This window comes from Cricetulus griseus, chromosome 2 (assembly GCF_003668045.3).
Source record: "Cricetulus griseus strain 17A/GY chromosome 2, alternate assembly CriGri-PICRH-1.0, whole genome shotgun sequence".
Taxonomy (NCBI): Eukaryota; Metazoa; Chordata; class Mammalia; order Rodentia; family Cricetidae; genus Cricetulus; species Cricetulus griseus.
The window spans coordinates 380,956,536-380,983,639 of NC_048595.1; the positions used below are offsets into that span (position 1 = coordinate 380,956,536).

Sequence of the window (27,104 nt, forward strand, 5' to 3'; positions counted from 1 at the left end):
TGGAGCCAGGAGACAGCAGTGTGTGTGTGTGTGTGTGTGTGTGTGTGTGTGTGTGTGTGTGTGTGTGTGTGTGTGTGTGTAGCACACAGGACCATCACTCCCTCAGATACTCAGATGAGTGGGTTTGCCAATCCTTTCTGCATGGAGAACATTCAACCTGCAGACTAGGTCTCCTAGGTGAGAGCCTTGGCACAGCTGAAGCACAAGTGATAGCAACTAGGGATTTTAGAACCATGCTATGTCATTTCTTGCCAGCAGGAGTGTGTCAGTCACTGCCTTGGGGAACAAGAGAAGGCTGTGGCAGATACTAATTCTTGTGCCTGTGGGGGACTCTTGACACACCATCAATGCCTTCAGATGCCATCTGCAGTCTCAGACCAGCTTCCCTCCCCGACCTTTCCTTGAGCTCTTCTATACTAGGTTCAGAGAGCTGTGTATTGGAGGTGTTTCTGAAAATTCCCTGGAACAGGCCCTGGCTTGGTGTCAGGATGGTTCTGGAAGACTGGCTAGACCACCGGCTAGACCCACCTATCCAGCACCCCCCCATGTGATCCCAACCCATCCTTAGATTACAGAACAAGGTGGGATGGCTGTGCCTAGAGAAAAGACTACAAAAATTACAGTGAACCCTGAGAGCTTCCTACCATCCTGGCACAGTTCACTCCTGCTCTCTCACGGAAATTGACTTGCATTTGGTTGACAGATATTTATTTAGATTTCCAGTGAAAAGCACTATAAAATACAGTGAATAACATGGGGTACATGGCAGACATTCTTGCTGCCCGTGCCTGTGTTATGGCCACCACATGGAAACTCAAATGCTACAGGCCAGGTGGCTGCTGTGGACAGCATCATCACACTCCTCGCTCTCTCCACTGGGCTTGTTCCCTGCTGTTTCCACGCAGCTTCCAGAGTGTGTCCATCAAGGAAGAAATGAACGCATACAGGACTTTTAGCTAGTAGAGCATCTGGGGACCGTGAGCATGCAAGTTCGCGGTTTCTGATATTATAAATAAAAGTCAAACGTGAGGTCACACTTCCCCATCTTCTGTTTATACACTAGATCAAACTTCTCGTTCATGGAGACGGTGAAGATGTCTTTCCACAGCCCGACTCTTCCTGCAACACAGACCAGAGTAGAACTGGCTGTATCCACCAGTTTGGAGACAAAAGGAAGCCTTGGGAATGGATCCGGAAGTTTCCAGATCTGTGCCTAGACCCCTCTGAGCTTGGCCTGCTGGGTGGGACGGACCACCTGAGCTAGACCACGTGAGTCCTGTGACTGGAACCAACTTCCCTAAGTGTGGAGGGAAGCTTTCCTACTGCCACCTTCTGTCAACTGTGCACCAGGCATCACACAGACCCACACCTGTGACCAAGAGGGACTTCAGCTCTTGCTCCAGGTTAGCTCCCTCCACAAACCAGCCAGGGAGGAAGTACTGTGGGCTGAGGGCAGTGCTCTGAGGAGTCCTTGACTCACAGGTCCACAGTACCAATGGCTGTTGGCATAACAGCCGCCTCTGGAGAATTCGAAAAAGTAAAAAAAAAAAAAAAAAAAAAAATTACAAAATCATCCCAAGGGTCAGCAGGAAGCTCTCCTGAAGCCGTCAACGGTGGGGATTTCCAGAAGCCTAAGCTCAAAAAATTGGGGAAGGCTTAAAATGAATGAGACATCCATGGTGTAAGTTCAATGTGTCGTACCTCAACTCCACAGAGAGTCTCCCCACAGCCCCAGCTGCTGTCCCAGTCTGGTCAGAACCAGCTCTACGGGGGGGGGGGATGATTAGGAGTGTGTATTCCACACCTCCCATCCACAGGAGTGATGAGGTTTGTGTCTTGGCTTTGTGCTTTTAAACAAGTGGGATTTGGAGGGAGGGGCAGTTCTGAAGTCAGAACTCTGTCATCTCCAGCAATGGCCTTACTCAGGTCTTAACCTCGGCATTTGTCCCAGCAGCCACAGCCCTGCTGAAGCTGGGCTAAAACTCCTGACACATCAGGACTTTCTCTTTGGTAATGAGACATCATCTGTATGTGTTAGAAAAGTCAGATAAAATTGTTCTTGCCACCCTCTAATGATACCAAAGGGACCAAATTAGAAGCTCCTAGACCAACCACACGATAAATATAGTTTTCCACGATAATTTTTTTCCCAGCTGAGAGCTTGTCAGAGGAGTCACCCACCTGGTTTAGGATTTGGAATCAAGACAATTTATGCTGTGACATGAACCAAATTTAAGCAATGCAGCCGGCTCCCCGAGCCCCTGCATCCCTGCCACCTCAAGGCGATCTTCTGAGTAAAGACGCAAATGTGCTAAAAGAAAACAAAACCACAGAACTGAAACAAAGCAAAACCAAGGCCAACGGTGACAGAGCAAACGCCTCTGAAGGAGTATGTGGGAACTCAACAGAGCACATGTGACCTGGCACACTACATACAAACCACACACTCACCACCACATGCAAACCAAAGGGGGCTGAGGAGGCAGTCACAGACAGGGTTAACAAAATATGGTGAAAGCGAAACTGAAGAATGGCAAGCTGGAAATCATAACTCTCTGTGAAGATGATGCAGCCAGGACACAGAACGAGGGAAGTGGATGTGGTTCTGTCATCTGCTCTCTGGAGGAGCAGAGTTAGTTAGGCCTTATCCAGCATGGCTCTATGTACTTGACCCCTAGCAACTGCCTTTGGCCCCTAGCAGCTGGGATGTAGAGAAAAGCCTAGAAGCCATGGTTCCTGGAGGCAGCCAGGCTATAATCAGAGCCCAGCTTCTCTCCCCCACCTTGGGCACCACCCAGAGTCCTAAGATCTTCCCTCATTGCTCTTCACCCTCTGAAAGTTACCAGCTCACACTGCTGGCAGCTGGTTGCAAGCCTAGACCATACTTACCAGGAAAGGATTTATGGAATACAGCACTGCTCTGAGACACCCTGGGACTTCAGTACCTGAGCTGCCCCACCCAGTAGCTACTAGCATGTACCCTGAAGAGCTAGGAAACTGACTCAGTGGCCCTGGGAGGAGTCCTGTCTGGAATACTGTCTCCAAAGTCTGCCTGCCCACCAACTGCCTCCTGCTACCAAGGTGTCCCGTCTCCGTCTGGGCCCTGACTCTGACTACCCATGCTTGGCTGCCCTTAGGCTGGGCCATTTGTCATCTGTGCCATAGGAAACCCAGAAGCCCCTTCTGGGTCAGGGAAGGAAGAGGACAGTTCTTAATGTGGGATCCATCTTCCTGTGGTGACCGCTCACAACTCACAGCCACCAGAAGGAAGGCTGCTAAGTTGGTGGCCTGCCCTGCATTGAAAAACATCTTGGTACTACAGCCCTGCCCTGGGTCTGCTCTTAGGAAATTTTAACTGAGCCAGTGGGAAGTGCTCAGCATGAACACACCTTATCCAGAGCCTAAACCAGCCCCAACAGCTGCTGCCCCTTGAACTGTAGCACCATGTTACAAGAGGGCAGGGCATGCCCTACTCCTGGAGCACCGTGCCCTCAACAGGCACTGGCCAGCAAGTGCTGCTGCCCAGAGAAAAATTAGCCCAGAAAGTCCTAGGTCGACAGGGAATACCTGAGCAAGGGGAGGGACGGGACACATACCCCGGCCCACAGGCAGGGCCTCCGCATTGCAACACTGGTCCACCAGCTGGTGGCAATGCTCGATCAAGGACTCCAGTTGGGCCTTGTCACAGGACACACCTAGGAATCTGGCCAGCTGCTCCACCATGGTTACTAGGTCCTGGAAGACAAGGATAGAGAGCAGAGCAGCCATCAGAGGCAGCCACCCAGAGTACAGGTTGAGCAAGAAACTGTAATCAATGGTTTACTTCCTCAGCACTCAGGCGACCGGTCCAGCCAGGAGGTGATGCTGAGTAGGGCACTCAGCTCAAAACCTTCAAGGCTTGGATTTGAACTCATGGCTGTGGGAAGAGGAGGTAGGTGTGGGGATACAAGGAAAAGGTCTTGAGAGCTGTGGCTCATTTATAAACAACAACAGCAAAGAATATCCATTACTGGCATGATTTAGCTGCCACCAAGTTTCTGGAATTCTCTGCACCCACAAGTGCCCTGGGGGCCTATGCCCAACCCACCTCACCTATAGGAAGGTGAATTAAGGAAAGTGAGTCCTATCAAGTTGCTCATTGGACAGAGAGCCATTTATAGTCCCACAATGCCAACAACTGAAGGTAGAATACAGCTGGAGCAGGCACACCACTGTTCCCTACAGCAGTCATGTTCTCCCTAGGAAATGCTGAGGCGCCTTCTATTCCCAGTGGGATCCCTAAACCACCACTCCCAAGTGCCTGAAAGCCTGCTGGCAACAGCTTTGGACAAACATTAGGAAAATGTTGGCAGCTGTTTCCTCTCAAGAAAGAAATTAGCACCAGAAGCCTCAGGAGGTACCAGCTAGACCCTGGCATGGAAAGTGGAGGAAGTTCTCATTGAATGTATGTTGATGTGAGCAAGGGTGTGTCAAGGACCCCAATGCTTCAGACCCATGGGGACAGCAAAGCCTTCCCCTGGCCCATGTCGGAATGCTGACATATGGACGACTTCCTCCTCCCTCCTTCTGGATGTTTATGTCCAGAGACTGCTGAGACCCTGACCAAGATTAGCTAAATCTGCTTCCTTGTTCAGCAAGCTTCTGGTGGTGCATCACCATTGGAGTGCATGACCCACTCGATCCCAGACTTTCTGTATGCATGTTTGTCCTTTCTTCATTCCCCATCACTCCAGTTAGATCAACCCCTAAATCTGTGCAAGGTTGTGGCACACACTGGTTAATTAATGTTTTTAACTTTAAAGTCTGTGGTGGATGTGTCCTCCATGGATTCCTGCAGTACCCACCCACCTCCCAGAGGCCACTCCTATCTTCTTTGTCTCCCAAGGACACACAGCCACAGGGTCCCATGCACAGGAATGGCTATGTTCACAGTGGGCTATGTGAACAACAGGTGTCAGAGAAAGCACAAAGGAAAGAAGAACCCATTTCTACTAACCCTGGCATTTGAATGGTTAGAAGAACGAGAGAGAAACAAAGCTGGCCCTCAGAAGAAACCACCAAGGAAAGGGCTGCAGGAGATAAGACAGACAGACAGTGGAGGTGTTCTACAGGACTGCTCCAGGCAGCTCAGCATTCATACATGCAGCATCTGGCCACATGGTAAAGGAGACTTTTGGATGGTATACCAGGTCAAACTTAACTGTACACCTCACTCATCTGAGCTGCACTTTCTACCCATAACCAGGGACCAGAGTACTTCCTGATCTCCATGAAGTAATGGACCCCTGTAGTATGCCCCCCCACCCAATTACAGGGTCAGAATCAGTAAATCAGACCATGGACAGACTCCTCTTGAAAGTGCAAGCTGAAATATACTCACCCTCCTATGGTTCTCTGCACACTTGGGCCTCCAGGCTACCTGGACTCTCCCCATGGGTGTGGGGTTGCTACCCTGAGATCTCAGCTACCAGCAGTTAGTGAGGTTGTTTGCCTAGTGCCCACTGAGCCCCCTAAGTTTTCCCAGCAGGACAGCTGGGTCCCACCAGGTGGTGGATACCGTCTGTGAAGGCAAGCTCCATGGCACAAGGAGCCTCTACTTCCCCTGTAGCATGTTTTCTGGTACTCATAGGACCTAAATGCACAAGCCCAGCCTAGAGTCACTGCAGAAGGGACATCAAGGATTGGGTACTAGGAGGTAGTGAACACCACACCACCACAGCCTCTACTCAGCCCTTCCCTGTGCTCAGGAGCCATCATCATGGGGGAAGGGGCTTCATAAGCTCCTCCCCCTAACCCAGAGTCCTCAGCATATTTCTGATCGGATCTCCAAAGTCATGTTCAAGTCCACACAGGGTTGCCTCCCTCTCTAACACCACCTCGAGTCTATCTGACTTTTGTTCCAGCCCCTCCCATTAACCATCATATTCCCCTGACACAGCGGGTAGCATGGCTTGGCCCTGGTCTGCCTTGTTCAGAACCTCCAGAGGACACTTGGGCCTGGCTCCCTGCAGTCCAGGCCTGTGCACCCTTAGGGACTGCTCTGAGAAGAAGCAGCTTCCCCTGCTCCAGCAAGAAGCCTGAACAGGCTTTTGTCTCTCAGTGCCTCATGGCACTCTCAGTCTTCTTGTGGAAAGGGGAGTAGGTGTCACCACCCTGCAGGCCACTCTGTAACTCAGAAAACAATGGCCAAGAGCCTGACACATGCTGATTTGAACACATGAACACACATACAAAGGAAAGGTAGGGCAGCCACTGACAAGGTAGCCTATGAGTGGATGAGAAAGCGATGAGAAGGCAACCTATGTAGATCACTAAAGAACATTCTAGGTGGGCGGAACAAATGCATAGGCCTGAAACAGAAGCTGGAGGGGCAGGTTCAAGCACTAACAAGGTGTGGGGGGGTAATGTATCCAGGGACTGGGAACCACTACAGAGATCTGATGATCACCCACAGTCATATGGGCTGTGACAAGATAAGTTGTAATACATTTTAGCACCAGTAGGCACCGCTGCTATGATGAGGACTTGATGGATAGGCTGGGAGGGAGCCAGGAGTAAAGTCTGGGATTGTGCCTCTCTAACAGGCTGAAGAGATGCAGACATGGACAGAAAGACAGACAGCCTTGGGTGCACATGTTTGGGGAAGTGTGAGGAAACGTAGGATGCAGGCACAGTGTGAAAGAGACATTGGACAAATAAGAGAATTCCACCTGAGCAACACTGGAGGGCAGAGCGACCCACCATGAACTAAGGGACTGCTGAGGCCTCAGGGACAGTGTCAGGGGCTGGCTTGGGTACCCTGAGTCAGTCTCCCTTGGACAACCACACAGACACGTGTCTTGGGCATCCACAGACAGCTCTGTGCATGGTGGAATCAGTGCTCCTAACCTGGCAAACAGATGAGACTGCAGGGGAGCGAACCGAAGAAAAGATGGCAGACAAGGCCAGGACTGAGGCCTGTGGCGTGGGTCATCTGCAGTTAAGTGAGGGGCAAACAGCAAGAGATGCCAGATGTGGGGATGGACACGGGGCTCAGCAGTTAAAAGCACTTGTGTCTCTTGCAGAGGACCCAAGGTTGGTTTCTAGCACACACACAGTGGCTCACAACCACCCCAACTCCAGCTCCAGGATATCCAATACCTTCGACTGACCTCTCTGGGCACTGGCATGCACATAGTGCTCATACATACATGCAGGCTAAAATCACAAACATACAGTAAATTGGAGAGAAGAGGGTGAGGGGAGATGAGGGGAACAACTTGGAAGCCAGATAAGGAAGGGAGGAGGGGGTCATGTCATTAGACGGCTAGATGACAGGAACCCAACAACCATCACTTACTGCAGCAAAGTAGGCGATTACTGCAGACCGTGACAGCACAGTGTGGAAGGTGTGGGGCAAGGGCAACAAGAGGCTGTGACAGGAGGGGAGGAGCTTGCAATGAAGTGAAGATCAGGGTAAGACACTGAAAGGGAGACAGGTCAAGGTCAAGTTTGCTCATGGGCAGTTTTAAGACAGAAACCACTGGGTGATGATGGTGCACACCTTTAATCCCAGCACACACAAGGCAGAGGCAGGAGGATCTCCAAGTTCAAGGACAGCCTGATCTACAGAATGAGTTCCAGAACAGCCTGAGATATACAGAGCAACTCTGTCTCCAAATTAGAGATAAAGACAGAAACAGAGAAACATCAGTATACCCATGCATGGCAGTGGCAATCCCGGGAGACGACGTAGCTACAATGACACTCGATATACTCACGCACTGAGCATTCCCCACCTCTACAACCATACCTAGCAGAGCCTATACAGAGCAAGACTTTGCATCCACACTAGCCAATGCTAACCTCCTTCCTTGAGCACCCAGTAGGGACACCACAGGCTAACACACAGAGCATAAGCATCCCCAAAAGCTGACACCAAAAGCAAAAGGACTGGGTAATCCAGCACGCTGTCTCACACAGTCACCAAGGTAACGGTATTGAGACAGCACATGAGAGTGGCAGGGGTCCTGCTTCTGTTGCTAAGGTCCTGTGTCTTGGCTTTCCAAACTCCGCACCACAGTGAGCCAGTCTGAAACTTGTCCTGGGAACCAACCTGTCCAAACAGAGGCCATGTGCTGGGCCAGGGACTTGAGACGAGGCCTTTTGTGTGGCCCACATGCATCCCTGGACATGGAAGGAACTGTGCAGATCCCTCCCGTGCCACCCTCTGTGTCCTTTTGGCTCTGCATAACAGGGCCATGCCTCCACTTGGTTCTAGCAACAGAGAGTTCTAACACCATGGGCAGCTCCAGGACCATGGACAGCGTCTCTCAGCATGCTAGAGGGCATATCCCCAGCTACTCACCCGGTGCATGTCTTCATACTTGAGGAAAAGCACATTTGAATCCATGCGGTGTTCCCAGAATTCCTGAACGTGCTCAAACCAGGAGCCATAGCCCACTGTGGAAAAAGGGAAAGGGGCACAGCTGGGGAGGGAACTGTGCAGGCCATCTTGTCCCCACAGGATGCCCTGCTCCTGCCCAGTTGCTGTGAAGGAAAATGCAAGGTCTCCTAGAAGGAAGAAACCATTAAAGGCCCTCACCCCTCCTGCTCCTGCCAACACTCCTTCACCTCTATCCAGGCCAAGAATGAATGCCCTGAAGACCGGACAAGGCAGAAGGGCTCTGAGGATATGAGGACGCAGTGTGTACACTAGTGCCAATGGGAGAAAACAACGGCCAGAGAAATCAGGACAGAGACAGGTAGGGTAGGCTGAGGTGTGGGGAGCTCTAAGATAGTTCCACAAAAAGGCCCTGCCCCATGACTTCTGGTAGAGTCCAAGCATTCTCAGTGAAACTTGGGATCTAAAGAGAGAAGGGAGCCCTGCACATCACACAGGCAACATGTGCCTAAGCACAGCCCTGCCTGGCCAGAGCAGTAGGAATGGGCTGGGTCCTTGCCAGGTGTGAAAGGACTTGGCCCAGTCTGTGAGCTATGCCACAGCATTCCTAGTGAAGAGTTCCAATGTATGCCCATCTCTTTGGATGAGCTGTGTGGCCTTCTAATGGTCTTTGTACCACACTTCCAGGGGGATCCCAGAGCAGGGCTCAGTGAGATGCTATACAGGAGTGGTGCCCTAACCCTGCTGAGCAACAGTAAGAGACCAACTGGATGAGACACAGGGGCAAGAATGGGGCTCCACCCTCTAGGCTACCTGCAAGATTCCTGGGTAAGGAATTGTCCTGGGTCAGAGTGGACCCCCACAGGCACACCCCACTCAGACACACCTGGATGACCTCTGCAAATGCCTCTTAGAAAAATCTGTTCACTTTATACAGAGCTGAGTCTCAGGAATGGTCAGTAGCAGGCCAAGGCACAAAAAGGCCTGGACCCTGATCTGGATCCATGTGTTCTGCCAAAGTTGAGCCCAAGGATGTGAAGTCCTGGGGCAGGAGGAAGGCAAGTGACCTAGTAAAGAACAAACTCTCTTCATTCCCCGAGAAGGCACAGGACTTCCAGATGGTCTGGACAAAGACACTGCCAGCCATGGAAGGTCAGCCATGACCATGAACGAAGAACGTCATGCTGACTGCTACCAGGGATACCAAGAGTACCCCATTGCCTCTGTACCTGGGTACACAGAGGAAAGAGACATATGTGCACTGGTGGGAGCTGAGCATCCAGAGAAAGGGCCCTGCAATGACCCCGTTTCTCTGCACGCCTCACTCTGCTGAGACCATGAAGCCATTTACACATGGTCTGCAGGACATTCTAGCTCAACACAGTCCTTGCCTAGTAAGAGGTCACCTTTGGAGTACTCCTCACACTACACAGGTCAGTGTCTGTCCACAGATTACTGCCAACACATAATCTGTTAAGTGACCCTGACCACAGACTCCCCATGTACTTGCCTCATTGGGAGACTATTCACAGAGCACCACCATACTGTCAGTGACCCTGTCCAGAGGCTCCACACAGCATTCACTTGACCTGTGCATCCCTTAACCTCAGCCCTGGAGTCTCAGGCCACCAATATTCCCATACAGATCTTCCTCACAGTGCCTCCTACCCTGCTCCGTCCTCTGCTCTGTCCAGTACTGGGGACACCAAGCCCAGGGCCTGACATGCTAAGCAAGCAAGCCTTCTCCCTTCCTTTCATTTAAAGACAAGGTCTCATTAAGTTGGCCAGGCTACCACTGGATTCACTCTGTAACCCAGGCAGGCCTTGAGCCTGCCTGCATCCTGCCTTAGCCCCCAAGCAGCTGGGATTGCAGCCCTGTACCACCATCCTGGCTAGGAAATAATGTTTTTTTTTTAATGATTCTTCTCTTAGCTGCCACTTTCTTTTGAGCCTTGGGTATGGAGGAAAGGTCACCATGCTGTGGTCACTGTGTGGCTAAGAGCAGAATAAGGTACACGAACACCCAAGTCATACCCTTTGAAAAGGATGCAGGCCAGAGTACATGCCCTTGGCCTCTGGGACTGTGCATTGTGAACAGGGAAACCCAGATCAGGGCAGATTTTAGCAGCCCTGGCTAAGAGTACACCAGGCTGAATATGGCAGACTCCTGCTGTCACTCCCATGCTCTTCCCACACACCTGTGAGGCAAGAATAGGTGCCAGGGCTAGAAGGTACAATACTGTGAGCCAGAAGAGGGCCGTTCACACACTTGGAAGTCTGAAAGGGGCACTTCAATAGTTCGTAGGGAGTGAAGCTGGGCAGGGCCAAGGACCCTGGAGAACAGGTGCTGGTATTTCCCACAATGCATGTGACCCAGGCCTGGGCACAATTGAAACCATGCTTAACAGAAGGAAACACATCACTGGGGACCTCGGCCCCTGTGGGTTCCCAACTACAGGCAGCTCAGTGTGCCTGTTGCAGCCCAGCCAACTCTACAGGGCCTTGTCTACACCACTGCCTGAGTAGAAAGCTTCTGGAGGCTGCCCTAGGCCTGCTGCACTTGAGGTTTCACCATTACACACTCTATTCTCATCTGGCCTCACAGCCTCCCTGCAGGACCCCCCATGAACCACACAGAGCAGTTAGTGTGTTTTGAGACCAATGGCTAAGACCGTCTCAGTGTGATATAAGCCCTTTCCTATGACTGGGTGCACACCACACAAGTCCCTTGCTGGCCACAAGACCTACAGAGATGTGTGGGTGACTGAGGGGAGGTGGGAACACAGCCAAAGAGGAACTGCTACAATGGCTCCAAGGAGACAAGTGGCCAGCGGGATGAAGAAAGACAGAGACAGGGCTGTTCCCTCTTATGGTCCCTGACTTCCTGGAAGACCAGCAGACTGGGGTGGCCAGGCCCTGATCCTTCTGAGTCAGGAAGGAGCCAATAGGAAGTATACATAGCATTCAACCCAGCACACCCTGCTCAGTGCCGGCCTCTGAAGTCCAGCCCACATGATGGTTCACACCCAGTAGCAGCCTTCACTGTGGTTTCTACCATTCACAGCATAGAGATCTGGACCTCTGAGTTCACAGCTTTCATTCTCACCCCAGTAAGCACCCAGGCAGGAAGGGCAGGTGAGTATCTGGAGAACCCTCCAGATGGTGGGGGATAAGACTCAGCAAGTCCCAGGATCTACACTGCTGCATGCCACCTCTAAGATCCACAGCTCCCCAGCCTCACCATCCCCACCATGTGGCAATAACGCAAGCCCTGACTGCACAGCAGGCTTCCAGAGGTGCGGGTGAGGTGCCATCCCATGCAGCGCCTTCCAGAAACACCCCCAACACCGGCTGGTATTTGTTAGGTTAGAGCTCATGCCCACTGGCACTTACATTTGTCATTCATGAACCGCCGGCAGAACTCCTGGAAGGTGCCTCGGTAGCTCATGGTCCGCAGTGAGCGGTGGAACTGATAGTAAGACACGACCAGGTCCTTGGGGTTTCGAGCCATGTAGATGACCTGTGGGTAGCAGAATGATGGGTCACTCCCCTCCTCCTGGCCAGGATGTGCTCTGGCCAGGGGCTGAATATGCAAGGTGAGCACCTGACTACCTCACTGAACTGCTTTATCTGGGCTCTACTGTAATGCCCTGGTAAGGGCTGGTGGCCCAGGAACTTTACGACTGAGGACAGAAACAAGAACAGGAAGCACCATCTTCCAATGAGAGAACACCTCTCACTCCCTGGTAAGCATGGAGGAAGCACTACAGACATGATCCAAGACAGGCCCTGGGCCAGGGCTAGAGGCACCTTCAGTGGTTTCAGAAGCCTTCATGAGGAAGTGGGGGATGGGAAATGAGGATAGGTTACCTTGGAGTCCCCATTGTGGAGGTCAGAGGGCAGGAATCGGTAAGGGAGGTGGCTCTTGATGAGGCGGGGAGATGTCAGTTCCTGCAGAGAGACATATGTGTGTGAACATGTGCACACACACTCCTTCCCTCCCAGGGCCTTTCTAAGTGCTCTGGGAGGATCCTGGCCAAGCAGGACTTAGTATGTTCTAACCAACTACCCACTTGAGCCATTTGGACATAACTCACAGGTGGCTTGATCCCAGGAGATGTTTGTAATGAGAATCCCTGTTCCCAGCCTGAGGGACCAATCCCTTTCAGCCACAGGGATTTGGTTTGAGTGGCTGAGAATGAGGAAGAGTCAGTGGGGCAGCAGAAACAAAAAAGAAGGGCATAAAACAGTGCCTGTAAGAACATGGGAGTGTCTGACTTCAAAGCTTCCAGCTACCCTACACTCTGGCCTCACAGCAGCCCAGTGGACAGCAGCCCTCTGCTCAGAGGTTTTCATCCTGTCAGCTTCCCCTTGGACCAGGAGCCTTGGTGTCCATTAAGCCCTCTGCTCCTCTCTTCCTTCTGAACATTCCTCAGACATCTGTTGCCTCTGGTCCACTGCCCCCAGCTCTGTAACCATCATGACTTCCTGCCCTAAGGTGGGAACTGTCAGCTCTCTACAGCACCAGGAACAACACCAGCAAGTGGGGTGCTTAGAGCAGAGGCACCACACACTCCCAGTATTTCCTGCAGAGGAGCCAACAACACCCAGCACAGACTGCAGGCAGGAGGGCGACCTCCAGGTGCCAGGTCCAGTCAAAAACAAGCTCACCAAGAGCAGGAGGGATCTGCTGCCATGACGTGCGGTCAAGACTCTCAGAGATATATTCCCCAAGTGCTCATCTAGCCGGAAAGCAGGTAGGAGAGGCGAGGGCTGCAAGGCCTCAACTACAGAGCCAGCAGGGGATGGAATGGAAAGAAAGGTCCAGATACCTCTAAGGGACAGAAGGCACAAAGTCTCTTACTGTTAAGACAGGATCTCATCATATGGCCAAGATTGGCCTCAAACCCATTTGATCCTCCTGTCTCAGCCACCCCAGTTCTGGGGCAATACGTAGAAGCCACCACACCTAGCTAAATTCATTTTTGATACCTAGGATTTTGTTCAATCATGTCCACCCTAGCTCCCTTGACAGATGAGGGATGGGGCTGAGTCCTGCTTCCCCACTGGTAGTCCCTCAGTCAATGACCAAACACATATTTATTTCCTCCCCACCTTGCAGACTCCCTGACATTGACATCAGTCTCTTGTACCTGACAGGCCCCAGGAGCCTTAAAGACTCAGGCTGAGTTAAGGATTCAGCCTGTTCATTTCTCTCTCCTGGCTAGCTAGAACTTCCTGGAGGTCCTCAGCTGTTCCCATGATCACCCATTAACCACTGCCACTGGGCAGGTGTAACTGTGGAAGAAGGGGTCACACGGGTACCTTGATGATGTCCAGACCCGGCTGTGGGTACTCCAGCACTGGCAACTGTTCATCAATGTTCATCAGGCCAATCTCATCAGGATCGGCGCCCTGGCTCACAAGGTAGACCACCTCCTGCAGCAAGCTTGTACCTGGGTGGAGAGGTAGGGAAGGCTGCTCAGAGGAGCCACTGGGCCAGCCTCGGTCAACAAAACTCCTGCTGCCTGAGAAGCAGGCACAGGGCTCAGTGGGCAAGAGGAACCCTGGAGAGGGACCCAGAGAGAGCTCCAGACTGAGAGTGAAACCTCAGCCCACCATGGCTGCCTGTGTCCAGCCTGCAGCTTTCCTCAGCATTCACTGGGGCAGGACAGCTGGGAAAGCAAGCAGGATGTACCTGCCACTCACAGACCATGGTAGGGACCACTCTCAACTGAGGCTTCCAAGGGTTGAGCTTCCATTGGATTCATGAGTGACCAAGCTCAGAATGGAGGAGTGTGACCTCAGCTGCCAATAGATTCCTTCATCTGCCCAGTGTCTACTAAATTAAGCACACATGCCATCCATGCTCCTGGAACACATCAAGAAAAACAAGCCAATAGGCACATTCCAGATCATTCCTAGCTTTGTCATTCATGAAACACACAGCCCTGACAACACACTGATGGTCACACAATGGAACACGGTGGCATGGAAAGATGAACACACAATACCCAATATGGGGAGGACCCAGGTGTGACTCTGGCTGTTCCTTTGCAAAATGAGCTTCGAGAAGTGAGACCAAGGACCACATGAGACACCAAGCAGAACCACCATCTCAGGTCTCTCACTGCACTTCGTGGGAGGGGTGTGGAAGCTGGGTTCATACAGAGGCAGAAACCATCTCTGCAGTCTGTTCTATGCAACCTGATCTCTATGGCAGCAGGAAACTGCCAAGGCCAAGGACAGACCTGAGCCCACCATGAGTCATGCAAAGCAGAGAGGAACCCATCAGGGGACAGTGGCCCACAGGGCTAAAGACCTGTGATTAAACCCCCATCTTCCCAGAGCAGCATGACACTGATAGGCCCTCTACTGAATTCAGGGACCACCCCTCCCCTCAGACCCAGGCCCACTGCCTCCAACCTAAGTCACTTCCACAACTTTCCATGGTTCACAACAAGGTCCAGGCACCAGAATCCAGCCTTAGCCTCCCCTCTCCCTGTTCCCTCCTCACGAACTCAGCCTCTCATGTAGATGCAGTGCCCCACCCCCAAAGCCAGCCTTCTCAGAAGTCCCAGGATCACTCAGCACATGCCATCTGCACCCTCACTGCACTCCCACCACGCTAAGCCTGGCAGCTCCCCCTGCACTCCAATCGCTGTGCATAAGTCACATGCTGCCTGGGCTTTGCTGGGCACACAGTCCAAGCTGGGGCCCCAGGGCCAGGCAGACCAGTCAACCAACAGTCAGCCTGGAGCCAAGTGAGGCAGGCAGACATGTCTGCAGTTCTCCAGCCCCTATGGCCAGCCCCTGTGCCGTCCAGTTCCCAGGACATGGGAGCAAGTATTGCCCAGAAAGCCCATGAACTCAGAGAGAGTGCACAGCTGAACACGCTGTGCCTTCACTTTGGGCTTTGGCCCCTGTAGTTGATCCTTCCTCTCTGGCCTTCCCTAGGTGGCTTCATGCAGCCCCAACCACGGTAAGCCAGCCAGGCCTTGTGGATAATAATGCACACATCCCAGCAGGCCAGCAGAGGCGAGGCGACTCCTCTAAAGAGCCCTTTCTCCCATTCAAATGGCACCCATCAGCAAAGGCCTGTCATCAGCTACCCTGTCCTTCATGCTACTCCTGCTGTGCTAACAGCCCAGGAACCATATACACACACATCTAGATCTTAGCTGTAGCCAGAAAGCCAATTTGTTTCAGTGATCCATCCATCCTCCAAGCCCTGCCATCTAGACACAGTCCAGACACTGAGCAGGCAAGAGGGACGGGGGCAGCAGAGGCACCAGGGAGCAATTCCACTAGGGAGGAAGTGGCCAGCATGAAGAAACACAGCAGTTTTGCAGCCACAGAGGAAGGGTCCTAGGTCATAGCTAGAGTAGGAAGAGGAAGCTCTCTTTCTCTTTCTCTCTGTCTTTCTCTCTCTCCCTCCCTCGCCCCCCCCCCCTCACGCACACACAATGCCAAGGCCATAGACCCTGGTGAAGCCAGCCTACCAGTCCTTCCTGGTGAGCACTGTCCACTCAGGCTCAGCTAGCTTCCCAGAAAGGCTCTGTCGTGAATCTCTCCTGGGCCATCTTTATGGTCCATTTTTAATGTGCCCCATCCTGACTCCAGCCCACATAAGCCCAAGTCCCAAACAGACCTGAGCTGTATTTCCAAACCACTTCCTCCCACAAGTCCACCCTTACCTCTGCTATGTACACATGCGAGGAATACCACCCAAGAGAGCCAAAAGCAGCTATTCACCTGCCAGCCACTCGTGCACATGCAAGCAGCGCTAGTTAGACTCAGTGGGTTGTTTTCTTGGTTTTTTTTTTTTTTTTTTTTTTTAGTTTTTGTTGTTGTTGTTGTTTTTGGTTTTTTTTTTTTTTTTTAGGCCATGAAGTTGGGAAGGGGAGGTATTGAGTGGCCCAGGGGAACATGGAGGGGAATACCAGATGGACATAACCAAAATACACTTTATATATGTATGAAATCTTTATAAATAAGTAAAGCTATTATATTTTAAAAATAAAACAAACAAAATCTCCCTTCTACAGAAGTCACAGGAAGGGTCAGCAAGTGACCTGCTCAGGTCAAGGCTGTTTAGTGGCTGAGCTATCATGAGTATGCAGATTGTGGGCAACCTCCCCCCACCCCCAGCTGGGACAGCCATTCATGAGGACACAATATAGCTTCACATCACATGGGCACCCAGCCATAGGCTAATAGCATGGGCTAGCTCTAGATGACAGCCTGTGTGGATCTCCTAGCCACCAACCTGGACCTCAGAAACAGGATATAGAAGTGCTAGTCTCCCAATGAGTCACCAAATGCAGAGTGGTAGTTAAGGCCACTTCAGAGCTGGGAAGGAGCAGGACTGAAGCCAAATCTCCACAGTACTTGGGAAGAAGAGCATCAGGGCAGAGTAGGGAAGTCAACGGGATTTTATGTTGCTACGGTGGCCACCATCACACACCAGGACATCTTGAAATACACAAAAGAAGATGGAACCTCCCATGCTGCCTGAAGGAGAGAGCCCCTGAGCTACCAGCCTGCTGCACCCCAACAGATACAATCTGCAGGGAAAACAGCTGTCAGTTGGGAACACAGCCAGACTCTCCATGGGCTCTGTGTGTTGGTGGACCAATGCCATCATCTGCAGCTCACTTGGCTGACACAGCCAATGTCTGAGTGGCAAAGCATCAATGCCCTGTAGTGGCTGACAAGACACTCTGCATCCTAGGTCAAGATGCTTGGAAGGTCCTGGAATTCACTTATCTTCCTACTATTTGGCTTCATTTTAGAAAACCATTCTACTTCATGGCCGTGTCCTCAGCTAGTCCCTGCGGCCCAACTCTTAGATATTCACTCCTAAGACTTCCTGGAACCCAAGGTACTCCTGCTAATCCCTCCTCCATGCTGCTTTTTCTGAGGAGGCCTCACCCTCACTCTGAGGACAGAAGCTATGAGAGGAGACACTTGGGACACTTCTCAGTGTCTTCTTCCTGCACTCAAGTGTTTGTGTGTCAACCTACAGGAAGTCTCACTACCTGATCGGGAAACCTCCAAGGTGGGAGTGAGAGGCAAAAGCAGCTGAGGTGTGCATGCACATGTGAGATGTGGGGGAGGGAGAAACAGAGACACAGACAGAGAGACACACATGCACGCACTCAGGGAGACAAGGACAGGGAGGTAGAGACACAGACAGGCAATCTGACAGAACACAGGTCTCCTAGCCTATCTATTTCCCTAGTAAGTATCTGTCATTTCTAGTCCCCATGGGTCTCTACTATCCCACAGGTCAGTTCTTTGGTGTCCATGTTCCCAAAGATGGGTACCTCCAGCCTCTGGTGTGGGGCTAGAATGGGGGGCCCAGGCAGCTTGTCAAGGACAGGTGAGGCTGGGAACCTCACAGAGTAACCTTCCACCTGACCCCCCTGTGAACAAGGCCTATGCCTGCATCCCCACATCCACAACCTTTTGGAGTCAGTGACCCCCCACAGAAACCCAAAGGGTTGCTCCCAGGTCTCTGCAGTGGGAACTGCCATCCTCATCTTCAGCCAACACCTGCCCAACCAAACCCGACCTTCTAGACTGTCTACTGTCCATCACTCCTAATCAGTTTAGAGAAGTTTCTAGAACAAGGAGAGCTCTGTGTGCATTGTGTTCTGTCTGCCCCATGGAACACCCACCCTGCTAGCTGCTGAGGACCAAGGTGAGATGGCAACAGGAAGCCCGGGGACACACCCCATCTGTGATGTGGGAGCTCAGCTTCCCCTTGGCTTGGGAGAGGAGGTGGTCCCAAACCCACTGGGCATTCTTTTCAGTGGCCAGAACCTCAAGGGCACCAAGAGGATGTAGCATCTCCGGTCACCAAGAGTGGCTTGCTCCTGCTGTTGAGACAACAGCACGTGGCTGTGCTACACTGGGCCCCACCACTTTACCACACTACAGAAATTCCCCAAACCTCGAGCCCTGTCCCTAGGTGTTAACACAGACTACAGGCATCTGAGTAGGTCTGACTGTGGGCGTGTCTGTGAAGGATGGTCTCGATGTGGGGTCCTACCCTGACTACTGTGGGCAGCACTATCCCTAAGCAGGTGGTCCTGGGATGTGTAAGAAAACTAGCTAACTAGTATGAGCAAGAGTGATCCAGCAAGCAGTTTCCTCCATGGTTCCCGCCTACGGGTTCCTGTGTTAGATTCCTGTCCTGCCTTCCCTCAATGAAGATTGTGAACTGTAAGCCGAATAAACCCTTTCTCCCTCCAAGTTACTTTGCTCAGAGTGTTCTATCACAAGAGAAAGCACACACACATGCTCCAGCCTGGTCCTCCAGTGACTCTAGGAATGGGAGAAAGACATTAACCACTCCACTGTACCTCAGTTTCCTCACAGTGCCAATCTCCTGGGTCTGCAACTCTCTGAGTGGGCACTCACTCAGATGGAGGAGATCCCTGATGCCCAGGAGGTGGCAGATGTCACCCTGTAGCTGTTAGTAGAGAGCAGGACCCCTATGGGGTGTACCATGCACCCCCTATAAGAGCACACACCGGAAAACATTCGGCAGGTGCCCCTGGAGGAAGAGCTAAGGACAAGTGGGGCCACCAGGGACCTCATGAAGGCACAGAGAACACCTGGGTGAAGCTCAGCCATAACAATCCTGCTGTCACTCCAGCAGAACACGTGACCCACTGTGGCCAACACAGACTCCTGGCTGCTCTCCACATTTCCACCACTGTGACGGCCTCCCCCAGCTGGGCTGTTCTTCCCAAAGCCAGGAGGAGATGGGAGTAGAATGGCTCGGCTAGATCCATCTGGAGCAAACCTGGGCAGACACATGAGCTGGCTCCAAGTCCAGCTTAGACAGACTGAGAGCTGTCCCCAAAATAAGATCAAACCCAGGTCCTTGCCACCTGTGTTCCTTGGCAGACCCTGCCCTTCAGTCACTGGGGCTTCCTGACACTGAGGTGGGTGGCTCCTTGATGCATGAAGGTGCTTGGCCTCAGCCTGGAGCTGCTCTTCCCTTAGAGAGGCACAGGTTAAAGGACAATAACAATAGTCCCCAGGCTTGGAGAAGAGGCAAGGGACCTGCAACACATCGACCTTGTCTTTCCAAGGGCCCTATGGACTGGGCAGAAGGTCACAGAGGCTGCCTTTCTCTAATTCTGGTTCCTCCCCTCTCCCAACTGAGGTCACTCCCCTAACTGATTGATGGAGGGCCACTCTCCAGGGCCCTAGACCCACTGTCAGGAGCAAACTCCCAGCCCTGGAGGTCATTGAGACCAGGAAGTGTCAGGAGGGTTTGGGGCAGCTAGGCTCATCCCTGATGGTGGCTCCTCTCTGGGAGGTGTAGTGGGTGACCCTGGTGCCATCACTCACAAAGAACCCTGGGCACAGCATTGACACCTACAAGCACAGTGCTGATGGCAAGGCACTGACCTCCCAGTGGCCCAGGGCTGGTCACCTGACTTCTAAAAAGAAGAATAAAGAAAGAATGTGGGTGAGGAGCCAGAAAGGCTTGAGCCAGGGGCACTCACCTCAGCCTGGAAACAGCCACACAGGTGACCACCAGCCACTGTTCCCACCTGCGCTTTGGGGACCTCCCCTCCTGCCCTACTCAAACATACTGGGAGAGGGTTAGGAGCCTGGAGTTGGCCAGCTGCCCCAGAGTCCTAGTGTTGGATCCTGGCTCTCCCAAGCTCACCTGTGTTCTAGCATGGTGGCCTTGAGGAGGGAGGGACAGGAAATGGACAGAGGCAAAAGGATAGATACACCAAGAACCACCAGGCCATAGGACTGTCAGTCTCAGGAAGGCAGCTCCATGGGATGTGGTGGGGAGAGCACAAATTGGGTCCCTGAGCCACACACCCCCACCCCCAACCCCCACGCTGGGATCTCATTGCCAGGGAAGGAGTTGATGCTTTTACCCCAGCTCTGGTCTGTGCTTCTCTAGGCACTCAGTGTGTGTTCCACACACAATGTGAGTCTGTCACCCCAAAAACCAGCATCCAGCCAGCGGTGGTGGTGAAGGACTCCTGGAACCCCTGCATTTGAGAGGCTGACACAGGAGGATCAGGAGTTCAAGGCTAGCCTCAGTTACACAGTACACTCAAGGGCAGCCTGTGCTACCTGATACTGTCTCAAACAACAACAAAAATCTGGTACCCTGTGGGGTAACTGCCATAGTGGGCCTCAACAATCCCAGCGGGAAAGGCTGAGGCAGAAAGAATGAAAATTCAAGGCCAGCCTGAGGTTCACACACACACACACACACACACACACACACACACACACACACACACACACACGTTCCCCATCTGACTTCTCCCTGCAGTGTCCAAGAAGCACCCCAGAACCCACCATGCCCCAGAACTGAGATTTTTCTAACATCCACCAGCTCCCAAGTTCACAGCTGGGTCTCTAGCCTGGCTGTGAACTCCCTCCACCAAGCCTTCCAGTAACTCAAGCCTCTGTCCCTGTCCCCAGCAGCTACTCCACAATCCCAGCCACACCCCCACAATTCCCAGAGACCAGGAGGAGGAACTGGAATCTTTCTTTACCCTTGTGCGCACTCACATACTTCGTGGCAAGGACCGTACAACCATGAGTCCAGCTTAAGTACTGCCCAGAGGCTGGGAACACAGCTGAGTCGCAGAGCACGCACTGAGCGTAAGGCTGCAAGGACCCTGGGTTCCTCCCAGGCACTGGCCCAAAAGAGACAACACCAGATACAGGCCCCAAATCAGCTGTGAAGCGCTCGGTATGACGACTTTCGGAGAGTTCTCTGAAAGCAGACCCCAGCCAGACCCTATCCAGAACTAGGGTTTGGATGAGGGCTGTCGGGTGGTTCCAGCCTCAGTAAGACCTTCCTGTCTCCTGCCTGGCCTCCAAGACAGCCCAGCAGGCTGTATGCCCGGTGGTGGGTCAGTGCCTGCACCTGGACTTGGCCCCAGGGCCTTTGCACCCCCACCCCTGCCCTGAGAGCGTCCATCATTCTCTGGGAGGATGCTGGGCAACTGTCTTCGGGGCTGGGACTCCACCCTAGGTGACACACTGCTTACATTTTCTCCTCTAACTGCCTGCTCAGATACAGCAGGGTCATGCCCAGCCACCTTCTCAACTACCCCAAACCTGCTGGAGAGCGGTCACAAGGACGCTCTCCAGGCCGGCTGAGCTCATCCTACAGACCCCAGAAAAGGCACTACAGGGCTGTCTCTACACCAGGCCAGGATGGCTGGGTGGCTCCGCTCCCAACCCAGCTGTGTGACCTTGTACAAGCCTCCTCCCCTCTCTGAGCCTCTACCTAGAAGCTCTACCTTGCATGGTTGCTGGGGGCCCGAGTGCCCAGGTCCCGCCTGGTGACTGAGGTAGCTTGTAAACAAGGATACAGGGGCAGCAGAGGCCGGTCCCATCCCCCACAGAGCCCACGCTGGAGGAGCGCCTGCCGCCCCCGCTGCCGGCACCACACGGAGAGCCAGACAGGACTGGGGCACAGAGAGGTTGAGCGAGCTGCCCAAGGTCACACAGCCGCGCGGGCGCCGGGTACGGCGCCGGGTTCCCGACTTACCCGACTTGGGGTAGGTGACGATCCACACGTCGCTGGGCCGCACCGGGAAGTCGGCGATGTCCTCCATCTTCCCGCGGCAGAAGGGCGGCAGCCGCACGCCGTGGAACTCGAAGTACTTGCTCTCGAACTCGCCCGGAGTGCCCGGGGTCTCCGCTTCGCTCTCCGCCATGCCGCCGCCCGGCCCGGCCCGCAGCTCCAGGGCGTGACGTCACGGCGCCGGCGCGGGGCTCCGCGGGCATGACGTCATGGCCGCACCCACGCACGCCGCGCCCCGTGACGTCGTGCGCCGAGGCCCCGCGCTTGCCGCAGAGGTGCGTCCGGGTCTCTGTCGCCGCCTGTCAGTTATCCCTGCAGGATCGGGGCCCCCATGCCCTGGGGCAGAAACGGGGCCTCTGCGCAGACCCAGGGCGAGCCACGGGGCCGGGAAGCTTCATCTCCAGAAGCTTCTGATGCCAGAGATGGAAAAGCCCGCGTCAGAGCGCGGCTGAGGCTGACAAAGGCAGCGTTTAGAGAGCCTGGAATCAGGTGACAGAGAGGACTCCCCCAGGGAGAGCTCCCGGCAGAGACACCCTCAGAAAGGAAACCCCTGAACAGAAGACATCCGGGCAGAGAAGCCCCACCCCAACCCCCCCCCCGGCAAATAGGAAACCCCAGAGTGGGCCTCTCCAGACAGAGAGGACCAGACCCCCAGCAGAGAAATCTACAGGCAGGGGGGGGCTCTCCCAGAGAGGACACCCCAGGCAGAGGGGACCCTCTCCTCGAAAGAGGAAACCCCCATGCAGAGAAGACCGCCTCCCAGCAGAGAGGAACCCCAGAGTGGACCCCAGGCAAAGAGGACCTGTCCCTAGGCAGAGGAGACCTCCAGCAGAGATGGCACCCTTAAGAAATCCCCAAGCAGAGGCCACTCTCCAGGCCCTCCACCTGCCTAGGTCTGTATCCTCCTTGAGAATGGTAATCCTGCTTCCAGGAGCCACAGCTGGGGAAACAGCTAACAAGAACCCAAGGGGCTGGGAAGCCCCTTAGGAATAGAGCCCCTGCCTAGCTGGCATGAACCCCTGGGATCAGTTCCCCAGCACTGGAGAAAAGGAAAAACAGACAAATATTGGGCTTGCACACACTCATGATCCCTGCAACTGGAAGGTGAAAACAAAAAAGATCAAAAGTCCAAGGCCAAGCCAGGTGGTGGTGGTGCATGCCTGGTCTATAGAACTAGTTGCAGGACAGGCTCCAAAGCTACATAGAAAAAAAGCCCTGTCTCGAGGAAGAAAACAAAAAAAGTTCAAGGCCAGCCTTGGCTACATAGTGCATTTGAAGCTAGCCTAGGATACATGAGAGCCTTTCTCAAGACAAGGCTTAGAACAGAGCAGGTTGGCCCTTTTTGCAGCCTAGCACGGGAGATGCAGAGACCTGCCTGGATGCAGACAGGGAGGACAGGACCTGCCGGCTTTCCACACAGAAGTACATTAGGGAGACATTATGATGACACCAATTAGGATGACACCAAGGGGCTGCAGTTAAAGGCTGGGCCCAGAGTAGTAAGCCCGCGACAATTAGAGGAGTGTAACTAATAGGACCTCTGTGCTTTGCGTTTGCTGCTGACACAGGCTCTAGTGCCGTGTCGCTGTCTGAGGTGCTGAACTCTCAAAGCTTGGCCCTGGCTGCCTGGTCCTCCGCAACCCGGCTTCAGTAACAGTCTGTTTTGAGGCATATTCTCCTATTTCCCTGTATTATTAAAAATCTTAAGGTAAGGGCTGTCGAGATATAAATGCACCTGCCACCAAGCCTGATACCTGAGTTCATCCCCAGAACCCTTGTGGTGGAAGGAGAGAGCAGATCCCTCAAATTGTCGTGGCACATTCACACACACACACAACCCAAAATAGATAGATGAGTAAATAAATAAATAAATAAATAAATAAATATTTAAATGAGCAAATGCTATTTGAATGTAGAAATAGGATTTAAATTGGTGTGGTTTAAATACATGTGATTTAAATAAATAGCTTTTTCTTGGGTTTGGAAATGCCAAACATGCACAAAATCTGATAATGAGATAATTTTTAGGCAACTGTCACATCTCATCACACAATGCCTATTATCAACTCATTTTATCAGCTTACTACGAATGCATGCATGCACACACTGGGTATCTGTGCATCATCTCATTCATGCATACCTCCCTACAGATCTCTAGTAGATAAGAATGCCTTGAAAACACACTTCCCAAAGAGAGGCACAACCTCAAAGTGATTACCAGGATGATCAATTAGGTATGGTGTCACCTAATTGAGAGCTAGAAGAAAGGAGAATCAGGAGTTTGGAGTCAACTTCAACTACACAGTGAGTTTGAGGACAACCTGGGCTACATGAGACTGCTTCAGGACACCAACAACAGAAGTGACTGTGTGAGTTGATAAACACGCCTGTTTCACTGTGAGACCCAGTTCACTGTGTGCATCCCATAGCACAATGACATCCATTTAAAAGAAGAAGGGCTGGGGAGATGGCTCAGGGGCTAAGGTGCTTTCTGAGTGAGCATTACTACATGAGTTTGAATCCCCAACACCCACATAAAAAAAAATGGTTGGTATGGCTGCTCATGACTGTAATCCCAGCATCAAGTGTCAAGATAGATGGGTCCCAAGAGCACACTGACTGATCAGTTCAGCCAAAATAATGAGTTTCCACTTCAGTGAGATTCTCAGGCAACAAGACTTCCTGTGACCTCTACACACACACACACACACACACACACACACACACACACACACACTCACACACACACACACACACACACACTCACACACACACTCACACACACACACACACACACACACTCACACACACACACACTCACACACACACACACTCACACACACACACTCACACACACACACACACTCACACACACACTCACACACACACACACACACACACTCACACACACACACACTCACACACACACACACACACACTCACACACACACACACACACACACACACACACACTCACACACACACTCACACACACACACTCACACACACACACTCACACACACACACACACACACTCACACACACACTCACACACACACACACACACACACTCACACACACACTCACACACACACACACTCACACACACACACTCACACACACACTCACACACACACTCACACACACACACACACTCACACACACACACACACACACACTCACACACACACTCAACACACACACACACTCACACACACACACTCACACACACACTCACACACACACACACACTCACACACACACACACACTCACACACACACACACACACACACACACACACACACACTCACACACACACTCACACACACTCACACACACACACTCACACACACACACTCACACACACACTCACACACACACACACACTCACACACACACTCACACACACACACTCACACACACACACTCACACACACACACACACACACACACACACACTACACACACACACACTCACACACACACTCACACACACACACACACATACACACACACACACACTCACACACACACACACACACATCACACACACACACACACACACATCACACACACACTACACACAACACACACACACACACACGGACACACAGACACACACACACACACACACACACACACACACACACACACACGGACAGACAGATTGGGATACAGCCCACTTGATAAAGCTGAGTTCCCCAAAGCCACATATACTGGGTGTGGCAGTACACCTAGCATTTCTGTCATCCTATAAGGTCCCCTATGGAGTGAGGAGTTGACATGGAAGGGGGGTGGCATGGGAAGGCTGAGCTGCCTTTGGGATGGAGGTTGTGTCTGTAATGAGATACAACGGACAGGGATGAGAATGTCCTCAGAGGTATCCTGAGATTCAAGCCCCCTGCCCCCAGAGTCCTAGTTGGTCAGGGTGAAGACACCTCACACTGGCATCTGAGAGTAGGGGTGTGGCAGTGACCCCAGATCAGTAGAGACAGAGAATGGCCTTCTGTAACCACATAACCCCAAAAAAGATACCCCCTCACTGATGCAAATGATCGAGTCTGTGTCTGATCCACCTGGGAGACAGGAGAAACAGCAAGTATGTGAGGCTGGCTCAACCCTGGGATTTCCAGGGGATGGAGAGCCTCTTGCTCATGTGGCCTGCTTTCCTGGACCCCTCAGTCCCGTCCCTATGCCACTGGCCCACACCTCTGATGTTTCAGAAAGGTTGGGATATTTTTCTTTTAGATGTGTCCCATTGTCTAGCTCAGGGTACCCTGGAACTTGAGATTCCCCCTGCCTCTGCCCCATCAGTGCTGAATTATGGGCCAGCATCTCCAAACCCTGCACTAGCTCTTCATTACTTCATCCCCTACCCTAATCTAAACTCCTGCAGAGGACCCAAGTTCAGTTCCCAGCATCCACATCAGGGGTCTCACAACCACTTATAATTATAGCTCTAGGAGTTGGATGTCATTTTCTGATCCCTGTGGGCCCCTGCACACAAGTGGCACACACAGGTTCACACATAATACAAATAGAGAAATCTTCAAACACCTTGTTGATATAGCCTTGCCACCACCTGCCCGTGGTTCTCAACATGCCCTCCACCCTCTCTCCCACAGCTGTGGCCATGCTGTGACAAGGGCTTCATTCTCTTTGCCAGGCCTCTGCACCTGCTGCTCCCTCCAGGGCCTTGCAGAAGTCCTGGCCTCTTGCCAGATCTCAGCTCAACAGCAGCCTTCCTGGAGCAGCCTCCTGACAGCCTGGCCCCTGCGGCTCTCCTCTTGGCTTCACATCCTCCCTTACCAGTTCTCTTCTGAGAACCCTTGGGAGAGCTCATGGCATCATTTCCCATCTGTGTCCCATCTGAGAGCCAGATGAATGAATGAATGAATGAATGAATGAATGAATGAATGAATGATACATGGTGAATAGATGATCAATGTATGTATGATCAATGAATTAATGAATGAGTAACACATCATCTCTTCTGTCCACTATTTATTACTTAATCTCTCTCTTGTTGACACCTCCATTTTATCTCCACTCAGACTGAGTGTCCCTTACAGTCTGGCCAGGGACACAATGTAGGTTCTTCTGGAACAGAAAAATTAGAGACCCCA

At 52.4% G+C, this 27,104-nt stretch overlaps 1 protein-coding gene across 2 annotated transcripts; it reads right to left on the minus strand.

Annotated features, from left to right (window-relative positions):
• Nucleotides 1-1,006: 1,006 nt before the first annotated feature.
• Sult4a1 (sulfotransferase family 4A member 1) lies at nucleotides 1,007-22,110 on the minus strand. Of its 2 annotated transcripts, none has more exons than XM_027396136.2 (7): nucleotides 21,942-22,110; nucleotides 13,709-13,839; nucleotides 12,254-12,334; nucleotides 11,777-11,903; nucleotides 8,348-8,442; nucleotides 3,597-3,735; nucleotides 1,007-1,119 (listed from the first exon to the last, which is right to left on the minus strand). In XM_027396136.2, exons 1-7 carry the CDS (start codon nucleotides 22,108-22,110, stop codon nucleotides 1,007-1,009), a joined length of 855 nt encoding a protein of 284 aa, XP_027251937.1. The 2 variants fall into 2 exon arrangements, with proteins under 2 accessions (XP_027251937.1, XP_027251938.1); XM_027396137.2 differs by lacking the exon at nucleotides 1,007-1,119 and adding an exon at nucleotides 2,210-2,308 and having other exon boundaries at nucleotides 3,595-3,735.
• Between the last annotated feature and the right edge of the window lie 4,994 nt (nucleotides 22,111-27,104).